This window comes from Quercus lobata, chromosome 3 (assembly GCF_001633185.2).
Source record: "Quercus lobata isolate SW786 chromosome 3, ValleyOak3.0 Primary Assembly, whole genome shotgun sequence".
In the NCBI taxonomy this organism is placed as follows: domain Eukaryota; kingdom Viridiplantae; phylum Streptophyta; class Magnoliopsida; order Fagales; family Fagaceae; genus Quercus; species Quercus lobata.
Window position 1 is genome coordinate 32,171,613 of NC_044906.1, and position 18,555 is coordinate 32,190,167.

Below are 18,555 nucleotides of genomic sequence, written 5' to 3' on the forward strand. Positions count from 1 at the left end.
GAACCAAGGCCTTGTATGGTCCTCGGACTCAAGCCTATGGGGAAACCAAGTACTCAAAAGAAAAAATTACAAGTTTTGGACAGAACCAAGGCCTTGTATGGTTCTCGGACTCAAGCCTATGGGGAAACCAAGTACTCAACAGAAAAATTACAAGTTTTGGACAGAACCAAGGCCTTGCATGGTCCGCGGACTCAAGCCTATGGGGAAACCAACTACTTAAAAGAAAAACGACAAGTTTTGGACAGAACCAAGGCCTTGCATGGTCCACGGACTCAAGCCTATGGGGAAACCAACTACTTAAAAGAAAAACGACAAGCTTTGGACAGAACCAAGGCCTTGCATGGTCCTCGGAATCAAGCCTATGGGGAAACCAATTACTTAAAAGAAAAGCTACGTTACATGGACCTTAGAATCTATCCGAGGAGAACTCCCCATTAACAGTTGGGTTAATCCCTAAACTGCATGGATTCCCCAGTCTACTCTCGGATCCTCAGTACCAAAGGGATTGATGCAATATAGAGCAATATGTTACCAAAAACACAATCGAAGTCCCTCACTGCTCGGCTACCCTCTCGGATGAATTATTTAGAGTTTATCGTTCTCGGACATTTGTCTTGCATGCATCGCACAGCGCTCGGCCGTTATCTCGGTTAGTTCCAAGAGTTTAATTTATTGAGAATTGCCATTGTTATACTTGATAATGTCAGTAAGTTCAAACTAGTAGGAATTTGTTTTAAGGTTTTTTCCCTGCTCTAAGTTTCATTGAAGGAAAGTGTATATTTAATATTCATGCACAAAGTAGTTGTTGCAGAAAGGAAAAGTATTTGAGATTAAGCAAATTCATTTCTTATTAAGACAAAAGAACAGTACAGTGTACAATGAAGGAGCTTAAATAAGCTCATATTAAAACTAACTACACAAAACAAAAAAGAAAAAATACAAGGGAATTAAGAAAAAAGCCGAAGAGTAGGTGCAGGGGAGAGACGTGCTGCCGCTTTAAAACTTCGTCTAGGGGAGCCATTCCTCAATACTTTTACATGCCTATAACTCAGGCAGCAAAAGAGCCCGACTTCGAGTCGGCACCGTTGAAGAAAAGGTGCCGGGAGTCCAACTCGAGGTTAGCCCTGCTGAAGAAAAGGTGCAGAGAACTGGAAGTTGATGAGCCTCCACGGAACCACGCCTGCGGTATCGCAGACGGCGCTGATGGCGGAAAACCTTTCTTCTGACACATCAAAAATCTGGTGTGATCAGAACCTGCTTCGGATTTTGACTAAAAGAGGGGGGGTACCATTCCCACCATATCCAAGCAGGAGGACACCTTAAATCTGTGCCTCCCCTGCCCAGACCACATCACCTTAAGTCTTGGAAAGGTCCGTCGCCTCTGTGGCAGGTGAAGTTCCTTCACCTCCACCCCAGCCTCAGACATGTTGCACTAAGGGAGGACGACACTGGAGGTGGGAACTAGTTATGGATGAAGGGTTATGATTTTGAAGAGAGTAGAAGGGTTTATACGCCAGGAGAATAACCATCTATCCTACTTATATAATGGGTAAGGAGGTGTCATATGATTTAATTGAGCAGATTCCCAAGAAACGCTGCAGACAAGGCAGCTCTGGCACAATTTCCAACACTATCCGCCACCACAAGATTTAAAGGTCCTCGTGAAGGCGCGCCTCGAGTACTGAAACATCAAAGGACACTGAGCGGGTGAAGAATGAAGTAACGCCTCTTAATTCGGCACATCTCCCGTGCAGATGGAAGAACACAAACAGCAATAAGATATGGAACTTGAGCAAAGCCGCAAGGTGGGCCCAACATCACCAAAACCCTCCTCCCCAACTAAAAGTCGGAAAGCAGGATTTTGAGGGGCTATTGTGGGTGGTAGGGCCTGAAATTTGAAATCCCAGCCCATTTCACATTAAGGGCCCAAAGCCCAAGCCGAGGAGCCTACTGCCGAGGACGATCTCACGTTCAACACCTCACAAAGCGCCTGAAGAAAAGGACAAACCCAGTACAAGAGCCGTACAAATGAGAAAGCTGCCAACACCATAATGTGGAGCCCAGCGCCTGACGAGCCCATACTCCATACCATGCTATCCAGTTTTTCCCAACCACTCTGACATGTGGATTGATAGGACGAGTAAATACCCCAAACCAGGAAAAACTAACACGTAGATGAAGAAGGGGAGGCAAATACTAGTATAAAAAGGGAAAGAGGGCGAAAAGGGAAGGGGGACTGGAAAAAAGGGAGGAAGAATGGTGAGAGTGTAACGCTCCTCGGACTAATCCCGAGGAGCCAAACCTTTCAAACCACATCGATGTAAGGCTCATCTATACAGTCCAAACCTACCTCTGTATGAGTTCTTACGAAACCATGACCAGACCCCTGTCCAGCGCCTAAGGGCCGGCCTTTCCAAACCCACTCTCTACAAATCATATTGTTCAGGCCCTTTACATACGAGCCCAACGTCATCCTTGGGTCGTTAAAAATCGTGTCCCTACAGACAATTTTAAGAAAATTTTAATACCACGTTTATATGAAATATAAAAATTTGTCAAAAAAGTCAGTTGAATTTTTAAATTTTTTTATAAAAAGTTTCTAAAAATAGTTTCTAAACTAACGCCCTTAGACCATTTGTTAACTTTTCTCTTAAATAATTTATAATAGTAACTATTTATCAAATCTCATGTTGTTAAATGGAAACCTCCGTGTGAGCTTGCTGTGAAGGTTAACTTTGATGGTGCTCTGTTTGGGGAGTCAGATTGTGCGGGGCTCGGTGTGGTGGTCCGAAATTTAGAGGGTGCGGTGTTGGCTGCCCTTTCTGAAAAAATTATGAAGCCTCAGTCTGCGGAACTGGTGGAGATTCTGGCTGCTCGGCGTGCGGTGCTGTTTTCCTCTGAGTTGGGCTTCCATAACTTAATCATTAAGGGTGACTCTTCTTCGGTCATCCAGCTTCTTCAGGATAGGTGCTCATCTCATTTCCAGGGTGGTCATATTTTAAAAGACATTATGTCTCATTTAGACTCTTTTGTGAGTTGTTCTTTCTCTCATGTTGGTAGGCAAGGTAATGCGGTGGCGCATGCCTTAGCCCAGAGAGCTAGATTATATTTTCCATCTGCGGCTTGGACGGAGTATGTTCCTCCAGCCATTTCTTCTTTTGTACTTTCTGACCTTAGGGTCTAATTTATTGATGATTTAATCCTCTTTCTCAAAAAAAAAAAAAAAAAATGGCAAACACAACTTAGTGATTTCAATGAACTCAAAGTAAGCTACATAAAGTGAGCTACATTATGAAAGTATGTTCTAGAGTGTAACGCTTACATTTAATGACCATTTGGTACAACTAATATTTATTTGCAAAAAATGTGTAGTTTCGAAGAAAAAAAAAAGTGTACCTAAAAAAGGGGTCATTCTATGGTAATGAGGTTTTAAAATCTTACACTTTAATCAAATTCGATTTCAAACAAACAGACCCTTAAGTCTTGTGGCATAAACATAGCAAGTAAGACTCAACTTTTAGAATAGGGCATATCATATGATCCAAGCAAGCTTGGATTTATGGATTAAGCTCTCGTTCACTAATTTTCTACTAATTACTGCAAATTTTATGCATCCTTTTGTTTTCAAATATTAATACAGTTATACATTTTTGTCACAAAATCAAAAATATCCACCATTACAAATACAGAAAAAAAGGCCTTTATAATAAGGACCTCTGCCATTAAGAGTTTCATAAAGCCTTCATCCACCACCAACCATTTAAGGTGAATGTATTTTGAAGTTGTCAATGGCCTATTTTGGCCCAGTGACACCTCCATCTTTATGGTGGCTTGGCTTCATATCTAGAACTAATTTTCAGTAGATTCACCTAAAGAAAAACAACAATGAACCTATTGTTGCTTCTTATACAATAATGGACCAAATGAAGTCACTTGAAATTAATCCTTTCAAATTATGTATTAGTTCATGGGATGGTCTCATGAACTACCCTCTCACATTATGTAGGATCGACATATATTGTCAAAGAGAAGTATAGAAAATTGTCTCATAAAATACATTTTTCCTCACTTGCTACCCAAGGATCCCAAACTGCAGTGAGTGGAGCTCCTTCAATAGAGTTTAAGTGGTTTATTTTTAATAGTAGTAACTTGTGAAAATCTAAATATTTTTATAGTTGAAATTAGAGTTGTAAATTAACCAACTGTTTATTTATAGTTTGAACTTAGCTCGGCAAAGACTTCTTTATGGTTGTTTGTTTAGCAATCCTAAGTTTAGGCTGATTATTTTGGATCATAAAGACAATTACCGTCAATGATAGAAGTTTTCACTTTTCCATGAACTAGTTTTTTATTTATTTATTTATTTTTTTTTATTGGATAATAAATTATAGATAATTAAACTAGTGAAAAATTGGGAATAAACAATTACAGTCATTACAAATTTATGATTGTGTTTTTAAATGGAATTATATATTCTTTATTAAAGAAAATATAATTGGATAAGATTTGAATGGAGGGTTTAAATATAAATTTTTTTTTTTTGAGAAGGTAAATATAAATAGAATTTTAAAATCATTTACATAATATATATAATAAAATAATGATGCGTGGAAAAAAAATACATCAACAAGAATAAAAAAAAAAAAAAAGGTTCACATTAAAAAGACACTTATAAAATTTTGTTCCCTATCTTTTACTTTTACTTTTTGTCTAAATATAAATTTAAACAATTATAATTATTATTATTAGGAATTTATTATGATTGTGTTTTTATATGGAACTATATATTTCACTACTTTTTTAGGAAAATATATTTTACTGTTTACTTTTTTAGGAAAATATATTTTACTGTTTAAAAAATATGATTTCTTAGGATTTGAATGAAAGGTTTAAATATATAATATAATATAACTTAATCAGTTAACAAATATATAAAATAACAATAAGGTGTAAAATTATGAGATTTCAAAAGTTTATGTGATAAAATATTATGAAGTTGACCAAAAGTCAAATGCCTTTGGTTTTATGTATCATAGCAATTATATGAATGAATGCCCAATTAATTTAAGTGATTGGTACATAGAGCTTATCAATTATATAATTTTATATTTATTTAAATAAAAATGAAAAATTTTAAGCCTTTTGGTAAAGAAGAAAGACATATATTTATAAAAATATTTATATTATGAACAAAATTAGATACAATACTTTAGTTGCAATATATTAAGTTCTTCAATTAAATTCATATATGTAGTTGAATTGTATCTAATTCTTCTTGGCAAAGATAGCATTCTTTGTGTAGGGTCACAATTTGAGGCCCAAGCCCAAAAATATGGAGTCTTGGTCCAATGAGCTCAATACAATGAATTTGTAGAGAATGAGTCAAAGAACTAGGTCCTAATGAGTTAGACAACAGCTAGTGTTGAATTGTGTGGTGATCAAACAAAAATAAAAGATGCTGATATCAATAAACTTTCAGTCCGAGGAGGTTAAATCTGTATATAATAATCACTCTAGAATATCAGAATGGTTCAGATTGCTATACTATTTTTTCTCTCTCCTTTCCGATCCCCCTCCATGAAAGAGTCCTTCACCTTATATATCCTCATTTGAATAATCTTTATCCTCCACTTGTTAATTATCCGAAACTCTACTTGAGTACTTGTCTCATCAAATACCCTCTCTATCTCTCTATGAGTTGCAGTAGTTAAGGTAACACTGTTCAAAAGTCTTCTTTACATAAATGTGGCCAGAAAAGTAGCTGCAATGCATTTAATGTGGTAGTGACAGCCTTCTCTTAGATATTTTTAGGTTTTCTTCCTTCTCATGTGTCCACGAAGCACATCTATGTCATTGAAGTTTCTTGGAAGGTCACTTTAATTGCTGGATTATATATTTTGAACCCTATTCATTAAGTTCGAGGAGTATGTACTCCTCGGACGATCCTTCATTTGCTCTGTGCTAATGAGACTTGATTTGGGAATATCTTATAATTATTTGCTTCTCCTCAGACCCATTTGTATCATCGGATAAAGTCCAAGGCCCAATATACGATCTTGGGCTCTTGCCCCTACACTTTGTATTGTATAGGTCAATAGAGACAGATATTTGAATTTAATTGGGAACCTAATGTACTATACTACCTAATTGATTGTTTCTAAGTCTTACCCATATTTTTTTCTTAAAAAAAAAAAAGTCTTACCCATATTTCTTATATGTACATGTTAATTTTATGCCTATGTGATGAACACCATATTAAATAATAAAATGTAAACTAAAGAAAATATTTCAATAATATAACTAAGATTGAACGGTAAAGTATTAATGATATAATAACTAAGATTGAACGGTAAAATGTTAAAAATATAAGAAAAAAAAATTCTTTTAGTTAAATGAATAAGACTCAACATGTCAGACCTATCGTTAAAAAAAAAAAAAAAAAAAATCAAAAACCAAATATTATAATAGTTTAGAAGATAGTTTAAAATAATAATTAAATTCCTTTTTAAATTTCTTGACTCTTTTCTTATTTGAGTTTCAGTGGAGCATTTTTTTTTTTTTGAGAAGAGAATATTTTTCAATTAAAAAAATATTTTAAAATATTTTCACTTATAGTTAACTGTTTTAATAATTTTAAAATATTTATTACAATAAGTTATCTAGTGCAAAAATTTAAAAAATATTATTAAAACAAATCAACATAAATAATGGAACTTTGATTAAATTTTAAAAACTTTTCGCAGTTGAATTTTCATGGAAGTAATATTTTTTCAAACAAATATTTTGGAACTTCACCGATAGAGTTTCACTTATAGTAACTATGTTAGTTATTTTAATATACTGATAGTAATAGTAACAGTATGCCCTTTAAAAAAAAACTTATAGCATGCCACGTAAACAAAGAGAAAAATATTGAAAAAACAATAAAAAAAAAAAAAAGAGGAAGGACCTCAATATGTTGGACACAATTTTATTACATAGTAGATGATATTGTATAATTTTAATTAAAGTTTAAGGAGTCTAATTATTTAAAATGTACTTTAATCTCACTGACCCTTATAGGCAGGATGTACCTCCTTACGCAGACAGTGCTTGGAGGTTTAGAGTAAAGAAGTTTAAATAGCAAGGACAAAAAAGGATAAGAAGAAAAAGAAAGAATAAAGGATAAGTAATTTACTTTATTCACCCTCACAAAAATCCATTTATACGGTTAATTTTCAATACTTTGGGGCTTGCCTCCACTCGTTATTCTAAGTTCTAACTTTATTTGTTTGGATGAAAAACAAAGTAATAGGAAAACAATTTCTTATATTAAAAAAAAAAAAAATACAAGTTAGGGTACGTTAGGGTAAAAAGAAAAATACAAGTTAGGATAATTTTGAGATCCAACCTTTTTAAAACATAAAATAAATTCTCAACCTTTTTAATACTAACTACTCAATAAACTAATACAAATAAATTCTAAACCATCAAAAACTTTTCCAATGATAATTTTTATATCTCTTTTTGATCCTTTTTTTTTTTTTTTTTTTAAGATTTTATTAATTAAGTGTTGATTGACATTGACTTCCTACACAAACAACTTTGCTTTTCCACTAAATAATCCAAGAAATAAAAAATGCTTTCTTATTTAAGGTTTGATTTCATGAATAATTTTATTTATTTATTTATATAATTATTTAGATTTATAAGAAATATTAAGATTTAAATTTTTTTTAAGAATATTTTACCTAAGGCAAAAAAAAGAAAAGAAAAGACATTGGACTGTCTTGATGATAAAACACAGGACTAACCGACCAAAAGTCTTTTTTTTGGTCAAAATGGTAGTGGCAGTTGTTTCGGTTACAAAGTGGAACCTTTTTTCCATTCAAACATAAACAAAGGGACTCTCTCCCTCCTTCCTCTGAACCCCGGTAGGATTCTCTCTCTCTCTCTCTCTCTCTCTCTTTCTCTCTCATATTCTGTAGTGAGATGGGTTTCTTCCACTTTTCTTCTCAAAATTTTTGTTAAAATATATACATTTTTTTTTTCTTGAGAGTACAAAATGTTCTAATAAGTTCCAATTTTGTTAAAACTTTATCAGCGATTTAGGGAATATGGAAGCACCACCTTTGTCAATGGAATTTCACCCTAAAGAGAATAACAAAATTGAAGTCACATTTATGGAACAAAGTTCGTGCCTTGTCACTTTTTTGGCAGATTTTTTTTATTTTCTCTCTATCTTTTTCTGGCAGATTTTTTTTATTCTCTCTCTATCTTTTTCTGGCTAAGATGTATTTCTCCATGAATGGTTGTTACTATTAAGGGAAAATGAAACAAGTGGTTATATTATAAATAACATTTTTCAATATTCTTGGATTTTAGTTTTTATTAATAGTGACATTGTTGTTTTTAGGTAGAGATCATCAGAAAAAGGATATGATGGGGCAAGTGCAAGTGCAAGTCCAGTCTGATGAAGGGAATTTCACTTTGCTAGAACCTGAACAAAATTCCAGTGGGATTTATGATAAGCCTCTTTCATGCTTTGGTTGTGGCATTGGTTGGTTCTCGTAAGTCTCAATTTTTTGTGCATCATTTTTTTATTTTAATCGTTGGTTTTTATAATTTTTGGTAGCTAGAGATTTATGGTATGAGTTTGGATGTGTTTGTCAGATTTCTTCTGGGATTTGTATTTCCACCACTATGGTATTTTGCTACAGTGCTTTATTTTGGAAATTACTATCATAAAGACCCAAGAGAACGACCTGGTCTTGCAGCATCTGCAATTGCTGTGAGTAAAGAAATGACATTTATTTTCACTTTCTAGTTTTTCTTATGTTTGTTTTTTCCAAATTCTATGTTGCTCATTATACTTCTTGCTTCAAATCATTTGCAGGCATTGTTTTGCTCATTGATTGTCTTGATTACCCTGCTTGCAGTTTTCTGTGGCATAAAAATTTCTCATCCTGGATGATAGTTTCTTTGCCTTACAAAAATGCAGGAAATGTTGTGTCAGCAATTTTTTTATTTATTAACTAGTTAGAGTGTTCCAAATATTGAGGTTCGACATGATTTTGTATATAAATGTAGCCATATGAAATTGACTTAGGTGAAAACATAGTTTCGGAGGGTCTTTCATTTTCAATTGAATGATGTTTTATTTGACCAAAGGAAGGTGATCTTAAATTCTCTTGCAAATAGAATTTGAAATTACTTTTCTATTTTTTATTTATTTAATTCCTGACAATGATAGATCCTTGTCTTTTAATTTAATAAGGAAAATAGACAAATATTGGCATAACTTGATGAAAATGCATCACCAAAAAAATGTCATATTGAATCGTCAATCAACAACAGAATTATTCGAGAGAGAACAGCCAAAGAACACAAAGACACGTCTAGGTCTGTGCTACTAGAGCTATGATATAAGTACAACACTGGAAAACTATTCTTTCTCACTCGCTCAATTCAACATAAGAATATATTCCCAAAAAAAAAAAAAAAAATCAGCATAACAATGTACATCTTCCACTGCTCCTTCAGAACCCATCCCTGTGAGCCTCTCCATCAATGGTCTCTTTTGTTGATGCCATTGCCATTGAATGTGAGTTCTTAAGTTCCTCCAGCTGCAACACATTTTAGAAGTCGGTGAATAAAAAATGGGAATGTATGGTTGAAACAAAGAAATAATGGGCATCAAGAAAGATCGTCATGAGGCCAAGTTACTATGCTCAAACTCTGCCTCCAAGGTTTAACACTTGGCTAATACTCTGGGTTTTGCAAATAATTGCCATATTTTCGTTTGCTGGAGAAACCAAAAGAAATGCCTCAAGATAATGACCCTGAAGAGAGAGAATTGGAATGGTGACCTTTACAAATCTCCATTATTTCACAGCCCAAGTGTCATATTCAAACTAACTATTGCCTTTATGTTGCAGACATCCATTTTTGACACAACTTGTTAAACATCAATAGGATGGCAACGGTCCCTCATTTTAGTTCAGTGATTAGATTGTTAAATTAATAAAGAGGTGCACATTTTTCTTTGAGTACGTTAAATACTTAAATTCAACCTCCCAAGTCCTTCAAAGTCAGAGAAGGCGGTTATAAAACACAAACTACATTTTTTTTCATATCATGTCATTGACCATCTAACCCTAAAGTTTGATTTTCATCTTGTGCCTTGGCTTGGATGCAAATCCTCAACAGATTTCAAGAGAAAGTAACAGCACTAGTAAATTCAGTGTGAAGTTTGCATCAGGCAAACAAAGGTGATCTATCAGTCACCATCCCTCCACCAAATTAAGGCAATTAAGTATCTTCATTTGCTGTAACATCCTTACATGTCAATCAGTCAATGTCGATGCTATGATCAATGTGTAGAAGTACTCCAAATCAATTAAGGCCTTCTCCATATTAGAAAATATACATTTAATAAAGAAAATATTTTATACCAAAAAAAAATCAATGTGTAGAAGTACTCCAAATTAATTAAGGCCTTCTCCACATTAGAAAATATACATTTAATAAAGAAAATCATTTAACCAAAACAAATATTGTTGTTTACTTTGTCTTATCTTATACAACTGTCCACATGAAAATCTTTGGAACTCATACTATTTTCAGATTAGTAAGAGAAGGAGATAACAAGTGCAGAATCCATTAAAGTTATCTATATCAGCAGCGTTCACTAGTTGATCTAATCTTTTATCTCTGTTGGGCATTTTCACATAGATAACTGTTTCTATAAAATTGAAGTCAACTATGCCCCAGTTCCCAACCAATTGAGGTTCTGTTGGTATTACTAAAGAGGTAACATGCACTGCTAAAGTTATGAAAGAAGGCCCAATACTTGATACTATGTATAGAAGATATCATCAAAATAAATAAACGAAAAAATGCAAAATGGAACCAATACCTGAAGAACATTCAAAATATTTCCTTTTCCTAAGGAGTTAAGGCAAATCATACTGTAGGTAAAAATGTTTGCTTGGATCTGTAGAGTATTTTCCCTTCTATTGTATTAACTTATCTCCATTCCAAATGCCTTGAATACTAAAGACAGGCTAATTTGCACATAGAACAGCATATCAAACAAGAAACTCAATTGATGCATCTGAATTCTGAACACGTCAGATGAATTCCAACTATGTAAAATTGTAAAGGATTATTTTGATTCCAGCTACATGGCTTACATGTGGATGACACTCGTCAGACAAAATGGCAGGACACAAATTGGTTCCTCTACTGTCACATAACAAAGCACAACAGAAACGAAACATCATACCAAGAAATTTTGTGGAGATTACTATTGCAAACTTGGCTGGTAGGGTCATGGTAGTCAAAGGCGAGGTAGGTGCCACTATGGCACCTCTAAGGCTCTAAGGTGAGGCACCGTTAGTAAGGCACTTGCCCATAGAACCTAGGCAAGCAAGGCGAGCACCTTATACCATGAAAAAGGAAATGTTCCTTTTGTTTAGATACATATGATTTAAGTTCAATACGTTTTCAAAAAAAAAAAAATAATAATAATAACTATATTTAAAATTTGACACCTTGCTTTAATCGGGCTAGTGCCTTTTTGTCGCCTCATGCCACTGGTGATTCAAGGCCTTGGCACCTTAAGGTTGCCTTTCACCTTTGACTAACTTGGCCAGGGTAATTTCTTATTTTATGGTCAGGAGGGTAAATGTGGCATTTAGGAAAAATGAGGCACTTTAATTGATTCCAAATAGAGATGATGTAAGTACCTAAATCTAAAGCAAACTTGAAAAGCAGGGAGCGTGAATTTCAAAAACTTATTCAGAAGGAGTGAATGTCTCCTGACATAGAAAACCCACTGGTAATTTGAAACTTTTAGTGCATAAACTCCTGAAAGAAGAGATCCTTTTGAGTTCCCTCATCATGTCCTGTTTAGCTCTCGGTAAATTTTGCATGTTGACCTGTTCATACCATTCAACTTATATGTGCATTTATGCAACATCGTATGAATAAAACCAATAGGTTCTCTGACCTATCAGTATTATATCGACAGATGCCTGGCCAGTGCCGCACCACCCCCCCCACACAATATGTTTTATACATTATTGGTACATCTCTGATGAATTTACTTCCTTTTCATTTTAATAGTACAAATATTTGATGGATTTACTACAAAGAAATTTTGCGTTCAGTGGAATTCTAATTGCACAACTGATTTTACAAAGTAAAAAGTGATCCTTATTTCTACTACAAACTCTCTCAAATTGTATATCTGATGCTACATCATTTGTACTTCTATTTTACAAAAAGAATGTGTGACCATGGTGCTACCATACAATCATCATTATAATACCTAGCCTTTACATTTGAATCTGATCAAATTTTTTATAATCTGCTTTGTTCATCTGCACACATTTATTTCAACATAGTTTTATCACCTATGTACAAGTGTAGATTCAGAATCCAAAAATAAGAATTTCTATATGAATATTATTAGCCACTAATTTTATGTAGTGCAAAATGTAGGCATATTCCACAATCATAAACGCACCTCTTTGCAAGTTTCTTGGTGTTCTGCTAGAAGCTCATCATATTTTTTTTGCAAATTTGACAATTCAGCTTGTAGCATTTCATATTCAGATACAGACGGACCACCTAGTTTTTGTTGGATGAATCTGCCAAAAGAAATCTATAAGATATTATATATGAAAAGCATAACCAAACACATAGCAATTCTCTCTGTAATGCAGTATATGATCCTGATAAATTTTACCCACACAAGCATAAATAGGATGATCAGTCATTGAAGAAACTGAACTTGGAGTGGGAACGGTACATTTGTGTTAAGGCAGTTTCTCAATTATGTTCACACTATGGTAGAAAGTTATTCTTCTTTCTTCATTATTAAAGAGAGATTGTTACTTTCAGGGAATCAATATTTAACATATTCAGATAAATGAAAATGTATTAAAGGATTAGGATAAACTAGAGTTTTTAGCTAACTTCACCATGGAGTTACTAAAATCTTCCATCTATTTCAAAATGCATGGATTGGATTTAGCCATGTTATCAACATTAAACTATTACCATTTTAGTGTCTATTTAGATTAATGATAATATGGAAAAATCCAATCCACTCATTTCAAAATGGATGAATAGGATTTAGAAACTCCATTGTAGGGCTACTCTAAGAACTCAAGAGGATCTTAATCCATGAATGAACCTTTTTTCTATTTGATTGGGAAGTAACACATACACTCAGTGGGTCTTAAACTCACAAGCCAGATCCTTATCTTCTACCATATTCCTGTAAGAGGAGGAGGTACCATTTGAGTTAAAACTCATTGGCAATGAAAATATATTATCCTTCTTACCAAATGTGTCACTGTATACTTAACAAAGATTCGTCTCCTCCTTGAACTCACTTGATTAGTATCCTGATTTTAGCTTTAAATCTCATTCTTAATCAAGACATCATTTTTCACAACTTTACCATTTTGTTGGACATCATTCAATTTGTACAACCAAACACTTCGAAAGATCAATTTTAGCAATAACATGTGGTAGTTACATCTACCCTTACAACTCTCTTACCTTTTAAAATACTTCCATGTAAATGCTACCCATATGGTTTACACTACAGGCCAAAACACCCTTTTCATTAACTAAAAAAACTTTGTCATTTAAACAAGATTTCTTTCACTAATTCAACTGAACCAGGCAGACCCATCTCCTTTTCTGCCTCTGCAGTTTGTTTGTATGGGGGTTTTGCTTTTTTGGTGTGAATCTAATCTAACACAGATATACAAGAATGACTTCATATAACCAGTTCATATGCCTAAAAACACACACACATTTGCTTAAAAAACTAAAAGAAAACGAACTTACTCAAGGGCAGAAGAAGGCTTGTCATTCTGCTCATACAATGAAACTAGAACTGACCCCCCAAAAAAAAAAAGTCAGGTAAAAAGTGAACATGAAAGGAAAAATAAATTCATAGTAATTTGCAAGAGAGAGAGAGAGAGAACCTTTGGTGAGAGCATCAAGAACTCCACTTGAATCCAAATATTTCCTAAATGCTTCTTTCTTTGCCTCTTTTTCCTAATGTTAAAAGTTATATCTAAAAAGTTATTTGTGGATCTTGAGAATGTCAGATATTTCATATGATATTATGATTGCAAAAGCCAATTACCCATATAAATATAATATAATATATGTTACATTTGCTTCTCAAAAAAAAAAATGTTACATTTTTTCTTTTTTCATACATTCAGACAAACCTCTTTGTGTCGCATCATGATCTTCTTCTGTTCTGCTGTCTGACTCTCACTTCTAACTTCTAACTTCTAACTTCTAACTATACTCCAGGGGGTTTTCTCTGTCCAGTGGCAATGAAGGTGTGGTATCTGTTTGGGCTTTTAGGCTTTTATTCTTGTGTTTTCCCGGGCAAACTGTTTTGTGGACCAACTTCTTGGGTTTGGGCTCGACCCATTGTGTATATTTGCTAATGATTTCATTTTTTATTATTATTATTAATTTTCTTGCTCACAATCTTGTCGTTTGAGTAGCTTGGAACTTGACTTTCGAGCCCGGTCCAACTCCTCTATCCCTAGCTGGGTTTTCCTCCCCCTGGAACTGGATGGAGATCAACAGTCAACACAACACCCCAACATGAAAATGGTAGATGGTCTACATACCTTTTGCATTGCCTCTCTCTCTTTACCTAACCACTGATCTACTTCTTTCACCTTATTCTTCTCCGTGGAGTACTTGCTTACTTGATTACTCACTATCCCTCTCCATGTTCTCCAAGATTAATTTGGTAAGTTGATGTAGTCAATAATAATGATTAATTGGATAGGTGTTTATGAGCATTAGATCTCATACGAATTTACAATTTAATAAAGATTGGGCTGTAAATGAACTAAACAGTTCGAGCTCAGCTAGGATAACAACTTGCTTTATATTCATTTGTTTAGTAAAAAAGCCAAGCTCAGACCCAAGTTTAAGCTTACCTACTAAATGAGCCAAACTCAAATATAATAATTTGTTTGTAAACATGAGAATTCAATTAAACTATATATAATAATTATATTTTTTATATGTATACCTGTTTAAAAATTTACTTATATAGACTTAAGATTTGATTTTATAAATTTATACATAAGTTCATATGATATTGAATTATTATTTGTATTATTTGTAGTGTATTGAGGAGGCAAGTAAGTCCAAGCTAACTAGACCACAACCAAACAGTCATCACCTCAACCCAAATAGTAGCCAACTTATCCCAAATAGTTGCAAAAGACACATGCTAATATTTCCCAATGGGATTTCTCATCATTGTAAATGATTCGAGTTTTGTCGAGTAGTAAGTGATTGGGTCTGAATGAGTCTATTTATAGGCTCAATAGACCTCACGAATTTACTACCAAAATTAATATGATTTATTAGGTCCATTATCATGATATAGTGGGTGTTATAAGATTAATTGCTGGATATTATCTCATCCTTTTACCTCTTCCTTGTGCATGTATCTAGCCTAATATTTGAATCAATACATATTAGCCCATTAATCACCACAATTAAAAGGAATAAAATAATCTCTCTCATTTTCAATGTGAGATTAAACATTTTCACTAACTCCTCATCTTCCATATTAACTCTCACATCTTTACATTTATGTTGTAATATAAATCAATTTTAATTATATAATATTAAAATGCTCCAACATATATATATTTATATATATATAGATGGGTTCAAGTTACACTTGGTGTAACTCTTATAGAGTTACACATTTTTTGTACGGTAGATTTCTAATAGATCCAACGGTCAGAAAAATAGCATTAAATAATTATTTCTTTCCACCTTATTTACTTGATTAATAATAGTTTTTCTCTATCCTCATTTATTACTTTCCATAGATCTCATTGGATTTTGTTTAATGGTGTCCCTTTCTTCCTAAAATTTCTGTTGTTAGACAACGCTTCTTCTTCTTTGTTTGACTTGTTTTGTGTTTCAAATGGTTTCAATTTTCCTAATTTCCTAATTCACATACTCTCTTTAAAAAAAATGATAGAAAACTTTATGGATTGAGGTGACAGTCACAGAGACAAAGCAAAGCCTCATATAAAACATAACTTAGATCCCGTACAATATTTGCTCCACCCAAAACATCGGCAGTGACACAAGCAATAGTGGCATGATCTCTCTCATCTGCTGCAATTCGAGAGCAAATGTGACCAAAAAATTTCTTTCTGGAGGGTCCAATTAGCATGGGAGCATGAGAGACACCCAAACTTTTCCTTGCAATCTCGGCACGGATGTTTGGTAATCCCACTAGGATGTCCAAATTATGTTAAGTTTTCTTTAAGAATCCAATTAAAAGTGGTTTATGGGATTAGTCACAGAGAACCTCTGTCATGGGTATCCTTAATGTGACCCCAAATAGTTTTAGTGATGGAGGAAAGTTTGTCTCTGTGGAGGCTGTTGTTACTCAGGCCCGCTTGATGATTTCTAAAGGGGTTGATATGATCGATATTGGTGCTCAATCTACACGGGCACGGCCAATGGCCTCTAGGATATCCGCTGAAGAAGAATTAGATAGACTAATGCCTGTTTTAGAAGCTATTGCAGTATGTTGTACGAGCGGATGTTTTGGGTGGAGCAAATATTGCACAAGTAAGCTTCATAAAAAAATCATTTTGTTTTATCTTTTCTTCCTCTACTCAGATCACGGTGAGAGCAAGAAGCAGAGAATTTTGTTTTTTATTGGGTAAGCAAGAGAGAGAAAATAGGTGAGACCGTGAGAGAAAGAAGAAGAGAATTTCTTTTTATATTGGGTAAGAAAGAGAGAGAAAAAAAAAAGAGGATAGAATTAATTTGTCATAAATAAGGGAGAGAAACAAAATAATCATTTAATGCTGTTTTTCCAATCATTGGACCTATTAGAAATCTGCGGTACAAAAAAGGTATTACTCTTATGGAGTTACACTAAAAAAAGGTGTAACTTGAAGCCATCTCATACATATATATATATATATATATATATATAAGATTTGAAATTCTCTATTTTTTATTTTTTATTTTAGAATCTTTTAGATTTGAAATTCTTAAATAACTATTTTTTTTAATCTTAATTTAGATTTAATGTGTATTTTTTTTGGTACCAAATATAAATAATTAAAAACAAGTGAATTCAAAATTTGCTTTGATAAGCCAATAAGATCGACGCCTCCCACCCCAAACACTTGGAATAAGTGACTGTTCATAGAGTCTTCTCTACGCCCTCGTCCAATATATCCACTTCAGTATCTCTCCCTAGGTGTGGCAGAAGCCCACGATGAGCGGTAACACCCCCTGATCTTTGGGCCTACGAGACAGTTGCGAGCTCCAGAGTGCAATCCCTCCCAAACAGCTTAATGCCCCACTTGGGTTTCAAGCCCGCGTCACAAGTAGGGGTGGCAAAATCAACCCAAAACCCATTTGTCCACCCAAACCCACCCACTTAAATTAGACCCAAACCCACCCAATTATTAATTGGGTTAAATGGGTATTAACCCAATTAAACCCAATTAACATTAATGTTTATTAGGTTTTAATTGGGTACCCAATTGACCCAATTATGATCCAATTATCATTTCTACAAATCACCTAACTCTAAAATGCCCCAAAACCACTAAAATTACCAAAATACCCCCTCAACCTAAAAAATGACCAAAATAACACCTAAACCTAAAAATGACCAAAATACCCCTAAAACCTAGAAAAAGACCAAAATACCCCTTAAACTTAAAAAATGACCAAAATACGCCCAAAACCTAAAAATTACCAAAATACCCCCCAAAACCCAAAAAATGGCCAAAATACTCTCAAAACCAAAAAATGACCAAAATACCCCCAAAACCATAAAATTGACCAAAATACTCCCCAAACTTGAAAATTACCAAAATACCTACAAAACCTAAAAATTACCAAAATACCCCCCCAAAACCCAAAAAATAACCAAAATACCTTCGAACCCTGAAAAAATGACCAAAATACCCTCGAAACCTAAAAATTACCAAAATACCCCTAAAACCTAAAAAATGACTAAAATACCCCCAAAACCTAAAAATTACCAAAATAACTCCAAAACGTACAAAATGACCAAAATGCCCCCTTAACCCAGAAAATGACCAAAATACCCCCAAAACCCAGAAAATTACCAAAATACATCGACACCCAAAAAATGACCAAAATACCCTCGACATCCAAAAAATGACCAAAATACCCCTGAAACCTGAAAATTACCAAAATACCCCTGAAATCCAAAAAATGACCAAAATACCCCTGAAACCCAAAAAATGACCAAAATACTCCCGACACCCAAAAAGTTACCAAAATACCCCCGAAACCTAAAAATGACCAAAATACCCCTGAAATCCAAAAAATGACCAAAATACCCCTAAAACCTAAAAATGACCGAAATACCCCCAAAATCTAAAAATTACCAAAATCCCTCTAAAACCTAAAAAATGGGCAAAATATCCCCAAAGCCTAAAAAATGACCAAAATAACCCCAAAACCTAAAAAATGACCAAAATATCCCCG

General features: G+C 33.9%; 2 protein-coding genes across 2 annotated transcripts; one reads left to right on the plus strand and one right to left on the minus strand.

The window, feature by feature from the left end:
- Window positions 1-7,834: 7,834 nt before the first annotated feature.
- On the plus strand, window positions 7,835-9,083 carry LOC115979451. Its single transcript, XM_031101500.1, has 5 exons — window positions 7,835-7,913; window positions 8,084-8,172; window positions 8,396-8,549; window positions 8,653-8,770; window positions 8,876-9,083. The coding sequence occupies exons 2-5, from the start codon at window positions 8,097-8,099 to the stop codon at window positions 8,951-8,953; spliced, it is 426 nt and encodes a 141-aa protein (XP_030957360.1). The 5' UTR covers window positions 7,835-7,913; window positions 8,084-8,096; the 3' UTR covers window positions 8,954-9,083.
- Window positions 9,084-9,285: 202 nt separating this feature from the next.
- On the minus strand, window positions 9,286-14,398 carry LOC115979704 (c-Myc-binding protein-like). Its single transcript, XM_031101765.1, has 5 exons — window positions 14,241-14,398; window positions 13,989-14,061; window positions 13,849-13,897; window positions 12,512-12,635; window positions 9,286-9,605 (listed from the first exon to the last, which is right to left on the minus strand). Exons 1-5 carry the CDS (start codon window positions 14,256-14,258, stop codon window positions 9,519-9,521), a joined length of 351 nt encoding a protein of 116 aa, XP_030957625.1. The 5' UTR covers window positions 14,259-14,398; the 3' UTR covers window positions 9,286-9,518.
- Window positions 14,399-18,555: the final 4,157 nt, after the last annotated feature.